Here is a 22,944-nt window from a genome sequence, read left to right as displayed (position 1 = left end):
GGGACAGTGCTTGAGGGATGAAAGACACCATTTCCCCCCATAGGCCAGCTGTATGTTTATAAGTATACAACTCCCCTGACAATGATTATTTATTTATTTATTTATTTACTTATTTATTTATTTATTTATTTTCTGACAATGATTTTTAAAATTTGCTTCCCATGAACAGTGTCAATTTCCTATCATGGAGGTAGAAAGGTAAAAGAAACATTCTGCATTTTTTGTTTGTTTGTTGTTTTTTTTCATTCTGTGTTTTTAGAATCAGAGTCCCTTATAGAAAGACTTATAAAAGGAATTTCTTTAAACTCTTTGAATTTCAAAATTCTTTGAGACCTAGATAATAAGGATAGCCTTGTCCCTCAAAATCAATTAATATGACCATGTCTCATGGAAGTGAAGACGTTTATAATTAATCATATAATTAATCACGTTTTCCTTTGTGTTGTGGCTGCCAGAAAACTCAAAGTCAAGTTTGTGCCTCAGTTATAGAAATCAAATAAAAATATTTATCCTTTGGCTATACTGATATTTTCAAATGCTCAAAGCTTTTATTTATTTATTTTTGCCTCAATATCTTTATTTTTCCTCAGGAACAGAATAAACCATGTAACCATGTTAGCAATACATTTATTTCAAGACAACCCAAATCAAGCATTTCTTTCAAATATCCTTTTTCAAGATTGCCTTCCATTTCTCCATATGTTTCTGTTCTTCATCTGGCTGTTAGTTTTTTGTTGCCATGACACTTAATATTCATACAAACAACAAAAAGCAAAATAACAACTCCTGCCCACTTCCTGTCAACTCTAAGTTAAAATTTCAGGCCAAGTGGTATGTGATTGATTCCAACTTGATGCACCCGGAGACAGGGAGATGGGATGGCCTGGAGTCATTTACTCCATATCATTTAGAAAGTAGAAGACTCATTCTTTTAATGCCTTGGAGAGTAAAATGAAGTAAGGGTATCAAATTAATTTTCCTTATTGATTCATCCAGCAGGCATTAATTAAGCATCTACTGCATGTCAGACCTACAATAAAAATTAACCAATTGGATTCTGTATCAAGTTTTGGGTCTCATCTTCCTGTAAACAGAAAATAGATTTTTTAAATGGCAGAGTGAATAATTAAGGACGTACATAATTAGAACTGCACTAAGGATGTTGGGGGTGAAACCTGTCGTCTCCTGCAGTTTGGTCTCACAATGAAGTCTTATTAATTCAAAGAGCATTATTTGGAATCTAAGAAAATCAGACAGGAATTAGATTCAACTGTAACATCTTGCTAAATAAAAAGAATCTCTTTGCAAATAAATAATATGTTGATTACAAGGTGATTTATACCCGGCTCTTTGAGTAAATCTGGTCTCTTACGTGCTTAAAAAAATCTTATCACTTAAAAGCTTCTACTTGGGGCCCCTGGGTGGCTCAGTTGGTTAAGCATCTGCCTTCGGCTCAGGTCATGATCCCGGGGTCCTGGGATCGAGCCCACGTCAAGCATCCTGCTCAGGGGGGAGTCTGTTTCTCCTTTTCCATCTGACCCCCCTCACTCCCTACTGCTCCATGCTCTTGCTCTGTCTCTTTCAATAAAATACAAAATATTTAAAAATAAATAAAAGTTTCTGTCTTACATGCTTAAAAAAATAAAATACCCAAACTAAAATGTGCTATCACTTAGCTTTTCACTAATCCCAAAGGTACCTGTGAAAGTACTGAGAAATCCACTGAGGCCATGGGATGTTCTGGGTAAGAGCCAGGCTTGAGTTTGAACCCCAGCTGTGTCAAACACTCATTGGGTTACCATGGCCAAACGTTTGACCTTCCTGTGTTTAGTTTCTTCATCTATAAAACGAGGGCACTATTACATCCTTCCTAGTGTTGTTGCAGGAAGGAAAAGGAGAAAAAGGGAAGTGTTTAAGGAATGATGTATAACAAAATGATTAAGGGCAAGGATATGGCGTCAGACTCTGGATTCAAATTCCAGCACCATCACTCATTCACTGGCTCCTTTATTCACCTTGAGCATATACCTAGCATCCCTCTGTCTTGGTTTCCTCATCTATGAAAGGAGGATACTAGTTGCATCTACCTTGTTGGGTTACTATGGGGAGTAAATAATACATGTAAAGTGGTTAGCATACAACGAGCACTCAATTAATGTTAACCTATTAGAATAATGTCTGACATTTATAGGTACTAAATAACTGGTAGTAAAAATTGACAGTATGGAAAAGATGCTCAACATCACTGATCATCAGGGAAATGCAAACCAAAACCATGATGAGATGTTGCTTCACACTAGTTAGAAGGGCCATTATCAAAAGGACAAAAAAATCAAAAAAAAAAAAAAAAAGGACAAAAAATCACAAGGGTTGGCATAGATGTAGAATGAAGGGAACGCTTATGCACTGTTGGTCAAAATATAAATTGAGGAAGCCACTATGGGCAACAGCATGGAGGGTCTTCAAAAATTAAGACTAGAACTACCACATGATCCAGTAGTACCAATTCCACTTCTGGGTATTTATCCAAAGAAAACAAAAACATTAACTTTGAAAAGATACATGCACACCCATGTTCACTGCATCATTATTTATAATAGACATAATATGGAAGCAGCCTAAGTGTCCGCTGACAGACGAAGGGATAAAGAAATCATGAGATCGATCCATCTATTGGAATATTATTCAGCCATGAAAAAGAATAAAATCTTGCCATTTGTGATCACATGGGTGGACTTCAAGGACGTTATATTAAGTGAAATAAGCCAGAGAGCGAGATAAAAACCCTATGATCTCCCTTATGTGTGAAATTAAAAATAAACAACCAACAAAGCTCACAGAGAGAGAACAGATTGGTGGTTGCCAGAGGTAGGGGTGAACAAAATGGGTAAAGGGAGTCAAAAGGTACAAACTCCCAGTTATAAAATAAAATAAATAACTCTTGGGATGTAATATACTGCATGGAGACTATAGTTAATAATATAATATTGCATATTTGAAAGTTGCTAAGGGGCACCTGGGTGGTGGCTCAGTCGGTTAAGCATCCGACTCTTGATTTTTGGCTCAGGTCCTGATCTCAGGGTTGTGAGATTGAGCCTCGCATTGGGCTCCATCCCGGGTGTGGAGCCTGCTTAAGATTCTCTCTCTCCCTCTGCTCCTCCCCTCCCCCTCCCCCTCTCTAAGCAAAAAGGTTGCTAAGATCGTAAAAGTTCTCATCATAAGAAAAAATTCTTCTTTTTTTTTTTTTGAAAAAAGTTCTGTAACTAAGCATGCTGACAGATGTTAACTGGACTTACTGCGTGATCCCGTGGAGATCATTTGTAATATAAGCAAATCGGGAATCACTGTGTTGTATACCTGATAGAATATTGTGTGTCAATTATGCCTCGATTGCAATAAAAATAAAAACAAGCCACAGGAAACAAAAGAGTGTGAGATAAAAATGGGAAGGGATAGGGATAGGCTTCACAGGTAGATAAATCTAAGGGATCATTCTGTCCTTTCATTTGACAGATGGGAAAAGTGAGGATAAAGCCAACAGTACGTGTACTATCCATAGCCTCACAGCCCCGGGGGCCAGGCCTGGACTGCAACCCAGGTCTTTGGGATTCCAGTTCAATGTTCTTGGACTCAAACCATACTGCTGCATACTTAGTCTTCCTACCTCAAGGGTGATGAGATCGTAATGGAAACCAGCTTCTCATGTCTATTCTCCAAAGAGAAAAAACTGGCTGGGGATTTGGGGGGTAGAACAATGCGAGAGCAGCCATTGGCAAACAAACAAAATTGAATACTGTTCCTCAAAACGGATATATCGCAAAGGCATCAGGTTTTAATTTTTGGTAGAACTGGCCAAGAGTTTATAGATTAAAAATATAAGTATGAGAAGTAACAATGGCTTTGGAAAATCTAGACAGATCGGCTACACGTCTGGATAGGGCCAACTGATACAAACAAAACAGCCCGATTTTTTAAAATAAGAGAAAATTTGCTAAGAGCTAAAGGAGACTAATTTAGTAAGGTCTTTGGTGGCAGAGGGCAAAGAAGTTCTTTTGGATGAGTTTCTCATTAAGAGGTTATTTTCAAAACTGCGTTGACTGATGGAATGATCATTGTTAAAATACTTAGGAGGAAGAGACGCGTTGGGGCACTGAGTTCAACGCTGTCATTTTACAATGAGTCATCGGAACAGGAAGAGCCGGTGCCTTGCTCTAAGTCACTCTGCCTACAGCTGACACTTTGAGCCATGAGCTGATCCATGAGGCCCTGAAACTAAAGTAAGAGTAGAGACAAACAGGAGAAGGATCATGAATCTACATCTGCGCAAGAGTCTCCACCACCACGGAGAGTGCGTACGATGCCAGACAACACACTACGTCGACCCGTGTATCTTTATTCCTCACTAATCAGTGGGTTAGGCACTATTACTATGCCATCTTACAGATGAGAAAATAGAGGTTTCAGGAAGGATGGGAGTGACGACCACCGGTTTCAGCACCAATATCATCACAACCTTTTTAGAGCACGTATTATGCACCAGGTAAACATGCTAGTTTTACCTACATTAGTTCACTGACCCCTTACAATAGTCTTAAGAGGTTGGTACTAGGGTTGTTCCTCATTTTACAGATGAGAATGCTCAGGTTTATTAGAAGAAGGTTAAATAACTGGCCTAAGGTCACCTATCCAAGAAGAGGTTAACCCAGGAGATAAATCTGGGCCTCTGCAGTTAACATCTTTAAGAATAATCGGATTGGGGGCACCTGGGTAGCTTAGTCGGTAAGTGTCCAACTCTTGGTTTCGGCTCAGGTCCTGATCTCAGGGTTGTGAGATCAGCCGTGTATCAGGCTCTATGCACCACGCTGAGTCTGCTTAAGACTCTCTCTGTCTCTCTTTCTCTCCCCTTCGGCCCCCACCCCATCTCTCTAAAATAAATAAATAAATATTTAAAAAGTAATAATAACAAGATTGGCGGTTGTCAGAGGCAGGGGTGGGGAGTGGGCAAGATGGGTGAAGGGAATCAAAAGATCTAATCTTCCAGTTATAAGATAAATAAGTCCCAGAGATACAATGGACAGCATGGTGACTACTGTTAACGACGCTCTGTTGCATATTTGGAAGTTGCTAAGGGGGCAGATCTTAAAATCTCCCATCACGGGAAAAAAAATACTGTAAACTCTGTGTGATAACAGATGGTAGGTAACCAGGCTTATTGTGGTGCTGACTCATAATATACACACGTCATGCATGATTACGTTGTCCACCTGAAACTAATACATTACATGGCAAATATACTTAAATAAAATAAAAAAAATAAAATAAAAAAATTTAAAAAATAAAAAATAAATAAATGATGGTAACACTAGGAAGAAGGATGAAGAAAAAGTCCATTTGCAAAGCTCTGTCTGTCTCTGTATTAAAGACCCACGTTGACAGGGAGGTACACCTACGGTGACGATCCAGAGGAATGACCGTGGGGTGGGGTGGGCGGAAACACTTGGCCTTTCTGTGGCTAACAGAACATGGGGTTGAGTTGAGGAAGAACGGAGTCGACCCCGGAGAACGAGTTTTGCTCCAACTGCACCAAAGCTCACTATTGTTTAAGTGCCGTGATAGGAAGCAACCTGTTGATTGTCCGGAGTGCTGTGCCAGTGGAACGTGAAACCGGGCAAGGAAAAGCTGTGAGAAAGTGCCCGAAAGAGCCCGGAGCAAAGAAATTAAATGAAGGGTGTTAAAAGGGACCTAAGCTTGGAGAAAGGTAAGAAATAAAGACAATCAACAGGTGGGTCTCATTCCATGGACACAACGATTGTAACAGAACAACAAAGACAATGTCTCCTGGGATCGTTTTTATTTTTTTAATTTTTTTTAAATTTTTTTCGTTTTTATTAAAAAACGAAATAAAAAAAAAAAGTAGAGAAAAGCAAGGGCTTCCTTCTACTCTGCAGAGGAGGTGGGCTTCTACGCATCAACAACAACGTCACCAGATGTCTGTTTACGGATCTACTGGCAAAGTCTGGAAAGTCTTGGTGAATGAATAAGCAGGTAGGCCAAGCAGGGATGATTTATTTTTTTGTAAAGTCCGTGGTTAGTACTTCATGCTGGCAAATTTAACCAACAGAACAGCTGCTGGCCACCAAAACCGTGGCCCCCAGAATTAAAATGCCAAGTAAGTTATGAGATGAAATGGATAATCCCGACCAAGCGTGTCACCCCGTCTTCCAACCCCGTAAGTACATAAGCTCTGTGTTTACTTCACTTTTTGAAAAGGCAAACCTGTGACTTCTTTCATGGACATTTTCTGATCAACCAAAAGACACTATCACTCACTCATCTGTTGGTCAAATAACCATTTTATAGAACACAGCGTCCGGGAATACATGCGAGTCGATGAGCCTTTGAATCAACCCGCGGAGGGAGAACTGGAAGCCATCAGTCAAGGTCGCTGTGACTTGGATGGCAGAGCCGTCCAATCGCTCCTGCTATGATTTTCCTAGCAAAGCTCTCTGTTTTCCGTTCCTGCCAAGGATCCGTCTACCGCGTTCTGCGGTGACTCCCCTCCTCATACTGACAAACAGGAAAAAAAAAAAAAGCCACTCAAGTTCTTTCTTACATAATGTTTTTGTGTGTATGTGTGTGTGTGGGGGGGGTAGATCCAGAACTCAAAGAGCCTTGACGCTTTTTATCAATTCCACTCAACCTCAAGGGCAGGAAATAAAAATATTTTTCTCTTCCGACTCAAATACAATACCCCTTTGTGAAGTTGCTAAGAAGGTACAAATAGCAGATCTGGGAAAAATTTCAGGTGACGGATATGCATCAAAATATTTCATCTGGCTAAAAATACCTCCAAGTCGCTCCCAGCATTGCAACACACGACGTGCTATGACTTGGGATGATGAACCAAACCTGTTCCCCACCCCTAGACTGGTGCTAACCCTGAGGCTGCACAGAGGAGTAGAGCATCCTGTGTCACGACGCCAACGTCCCCGCAGGCCTGGGCCAGCTGGGAGCAGCTGTTCTCAGGATGGAAACAAGACAGAAGAGGGAAGACAGACAAGTTCAGATTACCGCATCCTCGTTACCTGGCAGCCGGGGTTTAGACCAAAAACCCAAGGGGTGAGTCAGGCCATGTGGGGAGTCCCACAGAGAGCTAAACCCACGGCGGCAAGGCCCATGCACTTCCAGCCAGCTGTCTCAGCACCCAGCAATGCAGCTCCTAAGGACGTGCAGCTACCCCAGTGGCATAGGCAGGTCTTGGGTCCACAGATGAACCTGGTGGCCACGGAGGGTGTGTGTGGTCCCGGGCGGACTCCAGCCCCATGGTGGTGGAGACCCACGAGGAAACATAACAAGGGAAGAAAGACCCAGCCTTGGGGAGCAGGGCAAAGGCAACAGAATAAGTAGGGAAGCATCTGGCCCCGGCGGCACCTGCAGCTCATGCTCCTCTGCAGGCTTGTCCCTGCCACCCCCGTCTCCCCCTCCAACCGCTCCCCTCAACAGGAGCAGAAAACAGACGGCAGCCAAGTCTTCTTCAAGTCCTGCCAAGAAAAACACTGCAAGGTTAAGAACACAAAAGGCTCCAGATATCTTGCTACTGAGGTTCTGAGGTCCTTTTTTTTTTAATAAATTTCAAGTATATACACACACACACACACACACACACACACACAGAAGAAAATCCATTTTCAGTCAAAGGGTTCAAGAATGTTGACGATCTTTCAAGGAGTCACACTATGTTCTTAAACTCTTTCTTTTTTTTTTTTTTCTTTTTCTTAAACTCTTTCAACAGCTCTATTTGTTTTCAAAAGGGTCATAGGTTTATTTAAGAGCAGTTTATCTTTCGGCTGGCCCGTTAGCAGCCAAAGCATAACACAGAGAGCATCCAGTGTAATCACGGCTTGGGGCTCAGCGGGGGAGTCAGAGACACAAGACCCAGAGTCCATCACGCTATCTGCGCCCAGAAAGCACGTCTGTGGCCACAAGGGCTGAATTTCAGACACAAAGATAGAAATAATCGTCTAGAGAGGAAGTGTTCCCACAGCGTGCCCCCTAACTTCGTCACCCATGTTGAGGAAACTACCAGGATCTGTGAAAGGATGGGGAGAGTGATCGCGGACTTCAGACGCAGGAACATCTTCCTACCGAGTGATAAAAACCTATCACAAAATAAATACACACCATATGCGCTCCATAAAAGCACGACACAGAGATGCCTTTGTGTTTTCATCAGAAAGCTGGCCAAGACATGGGGCCCCCGGAGCCGGGCACTCCTCTGGGGCTCCGGGGCCTGTGGGGGTGGACGCAGACATGGGTGGGAACATGAGATGGTGACAACATCCCTTCATCTACTGTCCCGCTAATCCTGCCCGTAACGCACACAGAATGATGACAAGGATGTCCCGCAGCCTCCTGGACGCTGTGCTGGCCTTGAGCCCTGTGCGCAAAGGGAAGGCGGGAAGCTCCCTTCTGGGTCCGATGGACCCAAAGGTTAACCGTCATCCATCAAACCTGCTGTGCTGTTTCGTTTGAGTGGATTTCATGAAAAGTCCGACTTTTTAAAATCCAAGTTGTCTTAGGGGCAAGGCACGGTCGGTCAATGCGGTAGCTCAGAAACGTCCCTAATGTCATACTAAACCTATTCCGTTTGTTCTACAGTTTTTATATTTAAATATTTATTTATTTATTTATTTAAAAGATTTTATTTATTTATTCATGATAGACATAGAGAAAGAGAGAGAAGGAGGCAGAGACACAGGCAGAGGGAGAAGCAGGCTCCATGCAGGGAGCCCGACGTGGGACTGGATCCCGGGACCCCGGGGTCACACCCTGGGCCGAAGGCGGTGCTAAACCATTGAGCCACTCAGGGATCCCCTATCTAAATCTTTAAACATAAGTTAAAATATTTCTATTAAAATACATGAAAATATACAGCAGGTATATTCTAGTAAAAAACTAAATATCTTTAGCCTGGTTAGACATTTTGTGCTTAAAGGACGTCAGGCGTCTTAGGAACAAATGCTCCTTCACTGGGGAAGGAAGGGCTGGATCCAGCAGAAATTAACACTTGCGTCCCTTGGACCCAGTCCTTTCTCCCTCGCATGCGACAGCTTTTAGCTTTCATCAGCTCAACATGTCATGCACCAAAAAATATATCAATGGTGCCAAAGATAAGACCGCTAATTATTTCTTGAAGGTCAGCTGATCCCTGGAGCGTCATATTTGGTGGTCGGCTTTGCCGACCTCAAAACGGATTAATTCTTTAGCAGTTGTGTGAGACTCCATTAAGATTTTATGATTTTTTTTTTTTTTTTTTTTTTTTGTCCTTCTGTCCCCTGTATTGGAGTTCATGCGTTTAAGCAAAACAGATGGATTTCTGGAGACAACGGAAACATCCACGTGGCAAGGAACTTTACGAATATTTGTTTTACAGGAAAGGAACAAGAGAGAAACGGAGAAAATAGGTCAGCTTCTGGAAATAGGTATATATATATAGAGAGAGAGAGAGACAGAGAGAGAGAGAGATCTGTGTATATCTGAGAATTTCCTAGGCTTCTCCATGTTTCTAAAAGCAAAATGCAGCAACAGTAGATCTTGATAAAATCAATACGTTAGCCACTGCCGAGGCTGGTTAGTTATTCTGGGAGTGAGAATTCAAGCAGAAAGGAGGAAGATGTAATGCGAGCGTCTGAGAAAAGGCTGCAGCGGACTCAGGGCCGGGTGGGGATCCTAGGACGTGCAGTGGGGGAAAGGGAAACTGAGGCAGCGGAGCCCCCCCCACCCCCCGGGGTGGAGTGTTCTCTGTGGGCCGTCCCCAGCCTGGGATGTCCCACGTCGTCGGTGCTGGGATCGGCTCTGGGGGGACGGGGTACCTCCGGGACACTGCAGCCGTGTCCTCTGCTGAGCAGCCTCGATCGCCAGCACTGCCCGCAGAGCCCCCGCGGACACCACCGCCCCCACGGAACCAAGCCCAGAGGCCCGGGCAGAGCCCCACGGAGCGTGTCCCCTGCTCCCTGCAATGCGGCTGCTGTGGGAGAAACGGAGCGCGGGGAGCAAGGCGGGCGCAGGGGGAGAGCCCGGTGAAGCTCCTGGGCCACCCCACCCGCGCACACCAGGGGCCCCTGGGGACAAAGCGGTCATGCAGCATCGGATCTGGCCAAGGCAGCGAGTGGTTACGGGGCCAGGACACACCGCCGCGGTTATGGGGTCTGGGACAGACGCCACTGGGGTTCCCCAAAGCCGCAAGGCAAAGGGCGCTTCTCCAAGTTAGAGCACGAGACCGATCTGCGGCCTGGCAAGGCCGATGGAGACAAGCTGCTCACGTGTTCCAGGAGACGTGAGGGCCCGGGGGCCACAAGGGCAGGAGGACCCCCGCCACCCCCACCCTCAGGGTCACGCAGGGGGGACCCCGGGCCTCGCTGGGAGGGTATCTCTACCACCTGGTCTCAGTCCCTCACTCCCCGCCCGTGTTCCTCGCTGCGGCACAGACAACCATCCTCGCTCCCAACCCCACAGGCCATCGGGTCACCCTGCCCACCGACGCCTCATCCACGGTGGCGGTAACGGGGCCACGGAGCGCAGCTGCTGAGCCTCCCGAGCCCTTGAGGCCTCCACGCCCCACAGCTTGGCCCGGCCCCGCGACTGGGCTTGTTTCAACGTGGAGCAGCCAACGCTAAGGTCAGTACCTGGCACACGGCGGGAGCTCAACAGCCACTTGTCCATAGCTTAGAAGTAATCTCTTTTCCCCCTTAAACTCTGTTCTTTTATTCTCAAGTTATTTTCTGTACCAAACAGAGGCAGGTTTGTAAATCACCGAAATCGTGGCTTAAGGGAATTAATTGCTGAACCCAAAGGGAGGGCCAAGACCCCAGAAGTCCCCACATTCGTCCCAATAACCAACCCTCTTTCCCCTCTGCCTCCTTCTCCGGCTTCTCTTCCTCTTCATACCTGGAGCCACATCCCAGGAAAAATTCTAGGCTCTTTACCTATTAACTAACCTGATTCAGGAGGAGCATACAAGGGAGTGACTGTATTGCTCCCGTTTCGCAGACAAGCAGACAGAGGCCTCAAATGACGTCACGAACCTGCCAAAGAGCCCCCGGCTGGGCTGCAAACCCAAGATGCCGTGAGGCTGCACACCTGACCGTGCCCGCGGCCCCCCGGGAAACAGCTGGGCCTGGCCATCCCGATCATTAAAGCCTTAACTGAGTGCCTACTGTATGCCAGACGCCAAGAACACCCCCAATGGCCAGGAGGGCTGTTGGTGGGTCACAGTCAGCGCTCCTGTTGCTTTCCTGTCCCGTTTGCCTCATCACTCCGACGCCGAGCACGCCGAGTCTGCTGGACCAGGAAATTCAGGAACAATCCCTCTTTCCTCGCTCTCTAGCTTTCAAAGGCCTCCCGGAAACAGTCCTCCCCCCGCACCTCGAGCTCCAGCAAGACGGAGCAGGCGGCCCTGGGCCGCAGCCGGGGCGGCACAGACGTGCGAGCACGACCAAGGGCACAGACACAGGTGTCTCGGGCCCCTTGGCAGCCTCTCCACATCCTGCTTCAGGGTCCAAAAGGCAAGCGGGGGGCAGAGGGGTGAAGGGGCACCGACCTTGCAGCTCACACTGCCCCGCACGCAACTGCCCTGCAAGGCAGGAGGCCCGACTCCCCACCCCCGGCCCCAGGCAGGCCTCCAAGTGAGCCGCTGGGCCCGGCCTGCACACAAGGGGGCCACCGGGGCAGGCCCCACCCCCGGGCCGCGGGCCCCCCAGGAGAGGCACTGCCACTCGGCCACGGAACAGACGGGGAGCTGGCTGAAGAGAGGTGATAAAAATAGACTTTCCAGCGCTGCAGGAGGAATCCTTGGGCCGCAGGGACTTGCCGGCTGTCGCTGCGAGCTTCTCGCCACGGCCTCACGACCCTGGCGGGGGAAGCGTCCTCCCCGGGGCCGTGGGCGGTGGCGGCCATGCAGGCCTGACCCGCTGTCATCAGCCAGCTGCTGCGGTGACCCCCGTGGCCCTGAGCCACAGGTGGCAGGAGGGCTGGGCGGGGGCGGCCCCTGGACCCGACCTGCCCCCTTAAACACCCACCCCCCTCTTTTCTCAGTCCTTCCCCCTCCCCCATTTCAAGAAACAGAAATTTTTAGAAAGCAAATGTGCAGGTGACAGAGGAAGAGCACGCCTGGGGGCCCTGGGGAGCGCTGCCCACACGCGGTCACGCACGCCGGGCCCCGGGGGCATGCTCTCAGGTGCAGCAGACTCGCTGCGAGTTCACAAAACTCTTGAAAAAAACCCTCTTTTCTTAGGACTGAACTTGGTGTCTGTGCGTCCTCCACAGCCCATCCCCAAAGATAAAATAGTGCTTTCCTTAGAATATTTAAAAAAAAAAAAAAAAAAAAAGGCTTCCTGCAAAGTGCCAGGCAGGAGGAGAGCAGGGCACACGGAGAGCTCGGGGGACGGGAGCCCTGCTGCTGCCGCAGCCACTCCGCTGACTGTATCAAAAGGAACTTTTTTTTTTTTAACCGAGTGGTCACGAACAAGCGCCTTTCCTCCCCCCGCATCCCCGACCGACCCCGTAATCCTGAGTCCCTGGGGCTCCGACTTACCCCTGGGGTCCTCCCGCCTGCCCGCGCGGGGACGTGGCTCGGGCATGTGTCCGGCTCCCCGGCGACCGCACGCAGCCGGCCGTGCCCTCCCGCCCCCTCTCCCCGCCGCCCGGCCAGCCGTGCCCAGCAGGCTGCAGCGGCCCAAGTGCTGATGCAGGGAAAGGGAACTTACTGGAAGGGAGCGTGATTGCCACACCTAGTGGGGGAGGGAGGCGGAGATTTCTGCTCCCTCGGAGGACGGGGGACGGGAACAGACTCCCCAGGAGGTGGAGATGCTCCAGCGCCAGCTCCGCGGGGCACTTGGCCATGGGGCGGGCGCCCGCAGGACCCCGGGCAGGAGGCCGCAGCCTGGCCCTGGCACACAGGAGCTGCACCACCCCAGGCAGGCCCTGCCTCTCTGAGTCTGTTTCTGAAACCCTAAAGGCGTCGTGATAGCCACGAGCCTCAGCCATAAGCACAGATGCCGGAAACCCAGGCATGCCACCCGCCACCTCAGGGACGCATGTCACACAGACGTCAGCGCAGCAGTCCCGCAAAGCTCGGGCGAGATTCACCAACCCCAACTTCCGACAGATAAGGAAGCTGGTGAACTCACTCCGTGGATCCTATCCGTGCGGTGCTTTGAATTCAAATGCAGGCATTTAATCTTTGCGGCTGAAACTGAGATGACAGCTGAGAACGGAATTTCTGCACGGCTGGTGATTGATGTGTTTACAGCCCTCCACTGGTAGCGTTCCGAGGCCCGAGTATTTATGGTGATGACTGTTCGTGCTACTGCAGAACCCATTTCCCACCTGTTGTTTTTTTTTTTTTTTTTTTTTATGAAACCTCCCTAAAGGACATGAACTGTGTCTTTGTGCAGATTCTAAAAACGGGGATCCTGAAATGTGTGAGCAGAAACCTCACGTGTATGGATTTACCGTTTTGGAGTTTTCAAATGCCGTAAAACACAGTGTTTACAACCAATTCATCATTTATAAAAGTTTGTTCGATTGATGGGCCAACGGGCTCCCTGCTATAGGGCAGTTTATTGAGGCCCATACATCAAATGTTAGGCTGACATCCAGTATTTGTTAATAACTCCTATGCTGCTTTGCCTGTTTTTGTAGTTTCTGTGTATCGTGCTCTATTTTGTCTTTATCTCCATTCTGTTTTTTTTTTTAAAGTAAACTTTTTATTTCAGGATGGTTTTTAGGTTCACAGAGAACTGCAAAGACAGCACAGACGGTTCCAGAACGACCCACACGGTACCTCTGACGCTGCTGTGCTGCACATTTATCACAGTTAATGAACAAAAACGCTGGGATCCGACTTTTAGCTAAACGCAGTGTTTTATTTGGATTCCGTCGGTTGTTCCCTCGTGTATTTTCTCCGTTCCAAGATCCCATCCAGGGCACCACATGGTGTTTAGTTGTCCCGTCTCCTTAACTACCTGTGGACTTGCCTTGCGTCTCGGCCGTTCCTCTCATCGACGGCCTGACGGTTAGGAGGAGCTCCGGTCGGGGTTTGGCACGGCGTTTTGGGTTTGTCTGATATTTCCCTCGTGGTTGGACGGGGGCAATAGGTTTTAAGGAGGAGGATCACGGAGCCGAAGCATCACCCTCGTAATACCCAATTAGCCATCTTCTCATTTTTTTTAAATAAACGGGGAAAATACGCAAATCAAGACTTGAAACTAAGCAGAGTTGAATACCAACGATTAAAAAAATCAACAAATTGGGATCCCTGGGTGGCACAGCGGTTTGGCGCCTGCCTTTGGCCCAGGGCGCGATCCTGGAGACCCAGGATGGAGTCCCGTGTTGGGCTCCCGGTGCATGGAGCCTGCTTCTCCCTCTGCCTACGTCTCTGCCTCTCTCTCTCTCTGTGTGTGTGACTATCATAAATAAAAAAAGAAAAAAAAAGTTATGTAAAAAAAAAATCAACAAATTATCCACCGATGATGAATTAAATATCAACCGACTCGGAAATACGAGGCTCTCTCCTGGGACGAGAATGACCGTCTTCGAGGCTAATTTTCGGACCCAAAGGGATGAGGGGAGACCTCGGAGCCCAGCAGGAAGCCAGCTAATTACGAGAGAGGTGTCTAGCGGGTTCTTTTGAAACGCTTGCCAAGGCAAACTTCCTGCAAAAACAACCTCAGATTACGGCTCGTTTTGGGGAGAAGTCGTGGGTGAGCCTCGCACAGCCTCGCCGAGCCACGCGACGCTCCAGAGCCCGGGGGCACTTTCTCCTGCCGCCAAACAACAAAAACCCTACGGCCCCCGGTCTGGAGTGGGAGCCAGAACTTGGTTCCTCCCAAATTTCTTCTTGAGTTAAGCTAGGGCCATGAAGGAGAAAAAAAAAAAAAAAAATAGAAGAAGTAAAACTCAGGCTGGAATAAGTATTTCCTGCTATTATATATGCTTTCCTCACCGTTCCTAATTGAAGGTCTGTTCCTGAGGGGGACAAAAGTGAGGAACTGATGTAATGTCACAAACTCCCAAACGCTGTCCAATGATAGATAAGGGAAAACAAGTGGTTTCTTTCTTTAAAGAATGGGTTTTTGGTGGTGATGGTTGTTTTTTTTTTTGGTGGGTTTTTTTTTTTTTTTTTGGTGTTTTTTTTTTTTCAGGGACAGGAAGGCAAAAAAAAAAAAAAAATTAAAGAAACCAAAAACTAGCAAAAAAGCCCTGCAGCCGTGCTATATATAACCTTCCACCTCGGCACGGACACCAAATAATCCTGGAAACCAGCTTGGAAAAATAGCCTGTGGTGCACAGGAGGCTTTGGCTGGCCGGCCGAGGCACCCAGGACACGTGAGACGGGATCGCAAGCGTCCGGCCGGCCTCCCGCGGCGTGGGCTGAGCAGGGCCTCCCGCTGCACAGAGGTCAGGACCCCAGGGCTCAGAAGCGGCCGTGCCTGCGCCCATGGTGGACAGTAGCCCTGGCCCGGGGAGCTGCAAGGAGTGGGGCAGACGGCAGGGTGCCCGCCACCTACCACCGCGGGGCCCTGGCCTCCTGGGCACGCACCTCCTGCCATGCTGATGGGCGCGGCCGCCCTCCTCGTCCTGGGGGTCCGGGGGGGGCAGGATGTGGGGCTGGCCCAGCCGCCGATCGTCCAGGCGCCGCGTGCGGGCCCCGTGGTCACAAGCCGACTGCCGCACCTGCTCCTCCCGCGTCCCCGCACACGGCCCACGCTCCGGGGGGAGGCTCCACCGTGGGGGGAAGGCCTCACAGCTCGCGGCTTTGGAGAAAGCCATGATTCGCTTCACATGCGCTTAAGCATCGGGACCCAACCTCACAACCAGCCACGCACCAACCCCGTGCAATGACTTTCTCCTTGAGTTCCAATCCTGCTATTTCCAGCTGTGTGCCAGCCATCTGTGCGGAGTGAGGGCCTCCTAGACACGACCGACTCGGGATGGCCAGGAGCAGATCATCCGGGCTCCCGGAACCCACCTCCCAGCCGCGGCCCCGCGACTCGCATCAACGGCATCATTATCCTCCGGGTCGTCTGCGTCCCAGACGCCGATGCCGTCCTCCCCAGATCGCTTACCGTATTTCATCAGCTCTACAAGGCACGTTTTTTTTTTTTTTTTTTTTTAACCTCCGAGATAAAGACGCATCTTCCCTGGCTGCCGTCCCCGCGCGGTGCCGTAACTCACCCGGTAGCTTTTCTCCAATCAGTCATCCTGCACAAAATGTCTTCTAATTGAGGACATTACACTCAGGGAGAAACACAGAAACATAAATCCTGCCTCCTCCCCGCCACTCCCGCCGCCTCTACCAAGATCTAGGTGCTCGCCATCTCGTCATCCACCCCTGACCCCGCCGCTGCCTCTCTCCACAGCCTGCTCCTCACGTCGCCGGCACAGTTGTCCGGAACACGGGACTCCTTTGTGATCAGTGTCTCTGATGCACAGAAACATGTCCCAGCGCCTCCAGGTGGCCTCTCTGGTCTCAACCTACTAGTCCTCGTCCACTTTCCACAGCACTGATGTCTCCCAGGGACCCGAGGGCCCAGCCGCGGCCACGTGCAAATACCAGCCACCCCCAGACAAGACCCAGGCTCTCGTGGCCCCGAACCTTTCTCGTTCCAACCCCAGAGGCAAGAATGTCCTTCCTCCAACTCTGGTGCTCCTCACTCCCAGCTCAGATCCCACAACTCCCAAAGCTCTTCATCTCAGATATTTTTCCCCTTGTTCATCCTCGCATGTTCTATTTCATTAACATCGCACCCCCTACCTTTATTAGACCTTGTTTGTGCGTCTGTCTCCCAGGAGGTGAGCTCCTGACAGGCAGGAATTACGTCTTGAGTCGCGAGTAGATTTTCAGTTGGAAAGCGAGAGAGAGCAAACCATCACTCTTTGGCGCATACGTGCAAAGGAAAACCGGAAGACAGGCCTTAAATGGCAGGCAAGGGGGGGGGGGGGTCCGAGGGAAACAGTGTTATCTTTAAAGTCCTATAGGAGATGCATTATCAGGAAAACCGGAAATCTATGCCCTGATTTCTCAATAGATTAACGTAACCATCTCACTCACTGGGGAGGCAGCATCTGAATAGCGCCCAGCGACCCTTCCTCCTGCGAACGCGTCCTTGTGTGATCTACCCTGAGCGTGGGCTGCGCTAGCGACTTGCTTTTAGTTTATCTTGTTTTTTTTTTTTTTTTTTTTTTGTGATTTGCTTTCAATGAATAGACTATGGTAGAAGTGATGAAATGTCACTTCCGAGATTTGGTTACAAAGGACCATGACTCCCATCTTGTTCGTTCTCTCTCTCTCTCTTTGGTTCTTCTTGCTTGCTCCCTCTGATGAAACGAGCTGCCACTTTGTGAGCTGTTTTATGTGAGCAGGCCCACAAGGCAAGGAACTGAAGATGGCTTTGGCCAACATCCTGCAAGGAACTGAATCCTGCCAATATCTGCGTAAGTGAGCTTGGAAGCAGAATCTTCCCTAGTCAAGTCTTGGCATGACATTGGCCAACTCCTTGAGTGTAGCCTTCTGAGAGGTGCTGAACCAGGGTCTGACCTAAGCCACGCCCAGAGTCTTGACCCACAGGAAGTATGAGACAATGAATGTTTTAAGTCACTAAGTCTTGGGGGGAACTTGTCACCCAGTAATGGGTATTTAGCACACTCACCAAATAAGAAAGTCAGAAAGTGGATAATCATAGGATGGATGGGAAGAACCAAAAAAAGCTACTATTAGGTCTTCCCAAGGACTCAAAATAGGTGTAGATGGGGACTAACCCATTGGTCTGATCCAAGCACGTCAGTAGGATCCAATTTCCCTTTCATTCTGTCCAACTCACTGGAGAATGGCTCTCATCAATGGTCACACTGTCACCTGGTATTCACTACATGGCCAAGTCTCTTGGTTCAGGTCACCCGTGCGCTGTCATCCTGGTTCGTCAGAGTGATGTATTCAATGGAAAATAAACCTGGAATGCCACCTTAGCTCAGGGAAAGCCGCAAACGCCCTTCTGAGGGATTTGGATTATGTCCCATATGCAATGGGCGGCCGTAGAAAGTTATTTGCGAAGATAAGGGGCACGAAACAATCTGTACTTTTTTTAGAAGCTACCTGTGGAGGCTGCTACAACCAGCAGCGCACAAGCCACACTGACTTGGGGGCCATCAAATAAACCGAGCACCCCCTAGGTTCACCTTCTACCACTTGACCGAAGGCAGGGTTGGGTACCAGAGGCCGTGCATGTTTTGTTGTTGTTTTCCCCTGCAGCCTGTGCTCCGTTGTGCCCAAACCTGCAAAAATGCTAACCACCATCCCTACTTCGGCTCGGCAAAAGCAGCAAATTGCGCATTCCTTCTGCGTGTGGTAGGAGAACATGACCGACATGCCAGGGATGAGGATAAAGGAAAGGGTGTCGTGAAACTCCATCCTGGCTGAGATTCTTCACAAGATCTATTCATTTCTCTCCGTGAAAATACCTCCTGCCCACGGTAAAGAGGGGAAAACAGAGAGAAAGAGAGGAGGGCATTCTAGAAAGTTCTGCTGCACAATATAAATGGAATCACTCTATGATATTCTTCCAAAAGACTTCAGGAAAGATTTCTAGTCTATTATTTCATCATTTGCTGAACTGGCGCTTCACTGACTATGAGACTTAAGGTGTGCTTCCCACCCCTGCCCCGCCAGGAGCTTGACTTCATGGGATTGACACTAGAAGAGCCATATTTGGAACGGGCCACTGCCACAATCTGGCAAAGTCAGTAAATCTTCAGTGAGAGGGATGCAACACATGAGATCTCCTTAGCCATAGACGTGTCCAAAAACAGCGACTCAGGGGTGTTGGGGTTCAGTGACATGGGGCAAGGCCTAAAGGACACAGTGCAATCCAGTAGAAAAGGCACGGTCTCCAGTTGGGGCAAACCGGGGCACAAATCTCAACTCTGTCTCTTATTTACTGGAAAGCTGGTAACGTTGCACCTTTATTTTCTGGGATATTTAAAGATACGGCAATGACCATATTGCAGGGCAATCGTCGAGACTAAAGAGAACCCGCCACTGTACCTGTCATGCAGGTACTCCCCGTGGGGTGGTATCACTACATCCTTTACACCTCTGGCCTCCTGCTTGGTCTGCTCTGCCTCCGTCCTGGCCTAAAATGTTAACTTCAACTGGAAGAGAAACAGAGGTAGAGAACAGAACGTGGACCGGCTTCTTCCGAGGACCCCTGCAAGCCAGCCTGTGAAGGGAAGGGGAATGCTCGAGAAGTTCTAAAGGAACCATAGGATATAAGGCTGAAACATCAGACGCCGCTCGGGATGAACTACAGCCCACAAGAGTCAGGCTCCAGGTAGGATCCAGGGAACCAGGCCTTGGCAGGCAGACACCCAACACACCTGCGACTCAAATTTACGGTGTTGTCATCTTGCTGAAATCATGAAGTTTGCATAAGGGCTTTTCACGACTGCTACTCGGTTTTCAACAGCTTCGTATGTTTACCTTTTGTCCAGAGCAAAATTTTTAATCTTCTCGTAATGCGGAGATCTCTACTGGCTTCTTTCATCTCTTCCCCTGCTCTGACCTCCCTCGAGCGATGAAACGCCAACTGTCCCGGTATCAGTCTCATAAAATAAAGCAGATACACTTTGAAAGCTTCCTAAAGTCCACAGGGTTTATGGAAACTTGCATTTTTATCCACTTCAGGAAGCTCAGCTCCAGCTGTATCTGAAATCTTTATCTTTTGACTAAAGGAGAATACATCCTCTTTCAAAAGAATAAGGATGAGTGGGTTGTCCGGGTGGGCGCGGGATAATTCTACTGGCCTCATTCCTGCTATCTTGTACTGAGCTCCGGCCACCGGCAAATTTCCAGCATCCATCAGGCAAAGAGACACTCCATGAAGTGAAGCCCTTCAGAGCTTGGGAAGAGATTTTGAAGGTAGAGTGGCCCAGAACGGGGGTGGGGATGGGGACAGAAATGAACCTAAAAAGCAAGTCTTTGCTTTCCCCTCTTTCTAGTAAGAGGGAAAATAACCTGTCATTTACACGTGTCCCATTTCCAACCGGAAGCATTGATGAGTGACACAACCGAGGAGGAGGGTGGCCCAAGCCCTGCCCCCATCTCAGCATTTATTCTTTGTGTGACCTTGGGCAGAGAGCTCCCCTCTATAGACCCGCGTGTCCTCATCTGTAAAACAAATATCCCCAAGACGCCCCTCCTCCAGCTGTAAAATTCTCTTTTTCTCGGATCACTTTCATCCTCATGGATTCACGTGCAAGATCAAGCAAGTATGTCATGACGGCTCTAGAAAGGCTCAGCACCCGAGGGCTGAATCCCCAAATATCATCTCTTGCCAGTTATACTTCACACGTGTGCGCGTGCGTGTCCAGACACGCACGCGCACACACAATGGCAGTTACAATTAAAATCTGGGCAAGAGAAGGTTTAATCCACAAATTCCTATTGTTAGCGAGGATTTCATACATTTGTGTCTCTCCCACAACGTCTATTTCTGGGATGAAAGAGAATTTAGCACAATCTCTAATGACCATTAAATTGCATTTCAGGATGTGGCTCGTTGTGCAATCCTGACAAGCTGGCAGACTAAAGGGCAGCATTTTTAGAAGTCTCTGGTACGCCAAGCCCTAAATTCGAGATCTTTCTCGCTGGCAAGAGCCAGCAGTATCACTAACACCTAAAAAAGAATGCAAGCATCTGCAGGCGGTCACCCCTCGGCTTCATATGTCAGCAATCGTTACCGAAGAAACCCAGACCCGGATCCAGGGTTGCTGCATTCCTGCCAGGAAATCATTTTCAACTACTTTGTTTTAACACCTTCACCCCTGAATGCTTGGTAACCACAGCTCCACTCGGAGGCTAGAACACACCTATTCATGCCTCTGTGAATGTGCACGTGTTTGTAATTTGGGATTGCTATGTGAAAACACACTTCTCCATTTATCTTCAAGTCGAGCAGCTGGGCCACCTTAATGGATTCTTCTCAACACCAGGCCATTAAGACACCGAGGCATGGCTTCCAGGCCTCAAAACCCCTTTGGCCACACTTCCTGGGTCTCCGCGGGCCCAGCCACTGAGGACTTCTGGAGCCCTCGGTGATCAGTGAGCTGTCAGCCCCCCGACCGAGTTCGAACCAGCCTGCAAGTGTGTAGGTGCGCGCGGGGGCTCGGTCTGCCCTTTCCCGACATCACAACGAGAGAGGAAGAAGATGCCATGTGGCGGACACACGCGCATAGGAGACTGCGGCTCTGCAACCCGCGGGGGCCTCGCCATCTCCAAATCCACTGCTTACGCGCGGTTCCCACCCTGACCCCTCAGGAAGAGACAAGAGAACTAATGTCTTTTCATCCCCAACTCTTTATATTGCAAGTTCTCAAGCCCTCCAAGACCTTCTTGCAACTGCAAGAAGGGTACCATGAAAACTGTGTCTCCTTTCTCCAGAGCCAACATTTTGCCACATTTCCCAACTTCCCTCCCTTTCACTCTCTCTCTCGCTCTCTCTTCTCCACTATTTGTGTATATAAAATTATACAGTATATACACAAATTTCTTCTTGCTGAACAATTTGAGGACTAGCATACACATTACAACACTTCATCCCTGAATACGTCAGCCTAAGCGCCTCCTAACATCCAGAGTGCTTCCCTGCGTGCACGACTGTCTCTGACAAGAGAGTTACCACATGCAGGAAGTTCAAGACGGAGAGAATATCTTATCTAATATTCAATCTACACTCAAAATCCTCCAATTGTCCCAATAATGTCTATCATAGCTGCTTCTCAACCAAGGATCACACGTCCTTTGGCCTGGCTCCTAGGTCATCTTTCATCTGTGACCATTTTTCTAGCCTTTTGAGAAGAGGAGGTGTCTTCACGGTATGTCCCCTCATATTGGGCTTGTCTAATTGATTGTTCCTCAGAGTTGGATTCGGGCCAAATACTTTGGCAGACTTTCTATCCAGGTGATGCTGTGACTTCTTAGTGCATCACTACGACACAGTATTTTATGTTGTTTGTACCCATTATGCATGTTGGTGACTCTGATCATGGCCGATTAACTAACGCTACAATGTCTTAACATGAATACTAAACCGTGGGCCCACCTTCTATTTCAAACTGCTACCAACGGTTATTCAAAATCTTACTCCCCGAAGCATACTTCAACAGGGCTTTTACCTCTCTACTGTATTAGGCCATTTTTCCTAAACTAAGTAATGCTAACTGTGTTCTACAATAAAAGGTCACAGGCACCGTAAATGGTAAAGGCTTTACAAAGGAAGTGGGTTTCCACTAGGTCTTGATAAACAAATAGGATTGTGTTGAAAATCCAGGGGGAAAGCGTCATATTCACAAGACGTGTCATGAGCAAAGGCACTGTGCGTTAGAGTGAATACTGTTGGAGGAACTGTGGGTTGACGGTAATAATGCAGGAAAGGGATGAAGCCTCCTCGAGGCCTTGGCTAGTGGCCAAGCAGATGCAGACGAGCAGACTGGGGAAAGCTGCCAAATCCTCTGAGGGCTGAACGGGGGCGACTGCATGTCCATGAGGCCTTTACTGGCACTGGGAAATTGGTGGGTGCAAGTGGTCATTTAGGTCTAATTTGAATGTTAAGTTGTGGTGCTGGTAGGACACCGAGGTGGAGCTGTCCAATAAACAGAACAAGAGGTCAGAGTTCAGGAGAAAAAAATGTGGTGAGGGATGATGATTTGGGTCAGGGCTATGAAGAGCTGGAGTCACGGAGACAGACAAGAACATAAGCGGAGGAAGAGAGAATCTAGAAGGACAGCAACAGGACGAGGGGATGCAGGAGAGAGGGTGACAGCTTGGTTTCTTGCCAGGTCCCCGACTACTGTACTCGGTTTTGGCAATGTTGTTTTGAAGGTGATTGT

The 22,944-nt window shown here is 48.5% G+C and overlaps 1 protein-coding gene across 16 annotated transcripts in view; it reads right to left on the bottom strand.

The window, feature by feature from the left end:
• LIMCH1 (LIM and calponin homology domains 1) overlaps window positions 1-22,944 on the bottom strand; it is a 299,956-nt gene that overhangs the window by 131,802 nt on the left and 145,210 nt on the right. Inside the window, exon 1 of one of the 16 annotated variants that reach the window (XM_077847844.1) lies at window positions 13,188-13,394. The exons of 13 other annotated variants lie outside the window; for them this stretch is intronic. In XM_077847844.1, the coding sequence (XP_077703970.1) occupies window positions 13,188-13,379 (192 nt within the window). In that variant the 5' untranslated portion in view covers window positions 13,380-13,394. Of the gene's footprint in view, window positions 1-12,592; window positions 12,738-12,764; window positions 12,789-13,187; window positions 13,395-22,944 lie in introns of those variants that run through there. 2 more of the 16 variants (XM_077847857.1, XM_077847848.1) reach the window with 2 other exon arrangements.

Source organism: Canis aureus, chromosome 14 (assembly GCF_053574225.1).
Source record: "Canis aureus isolate CA01 chromosome 14, VMU_Caureus_v.1.0, whole genome shotgun sequence".
Classification (NCBI taxonomy): Eukaryota; Metazoa; Chordata; class Mammalia; order Carnivora; family Canidae; genus Canis; species Canis aureus.
Note: the sequence above shows the minus strand (reverse complement) of the source record. Positions and strands in the feature narration are given on the sequence as shown.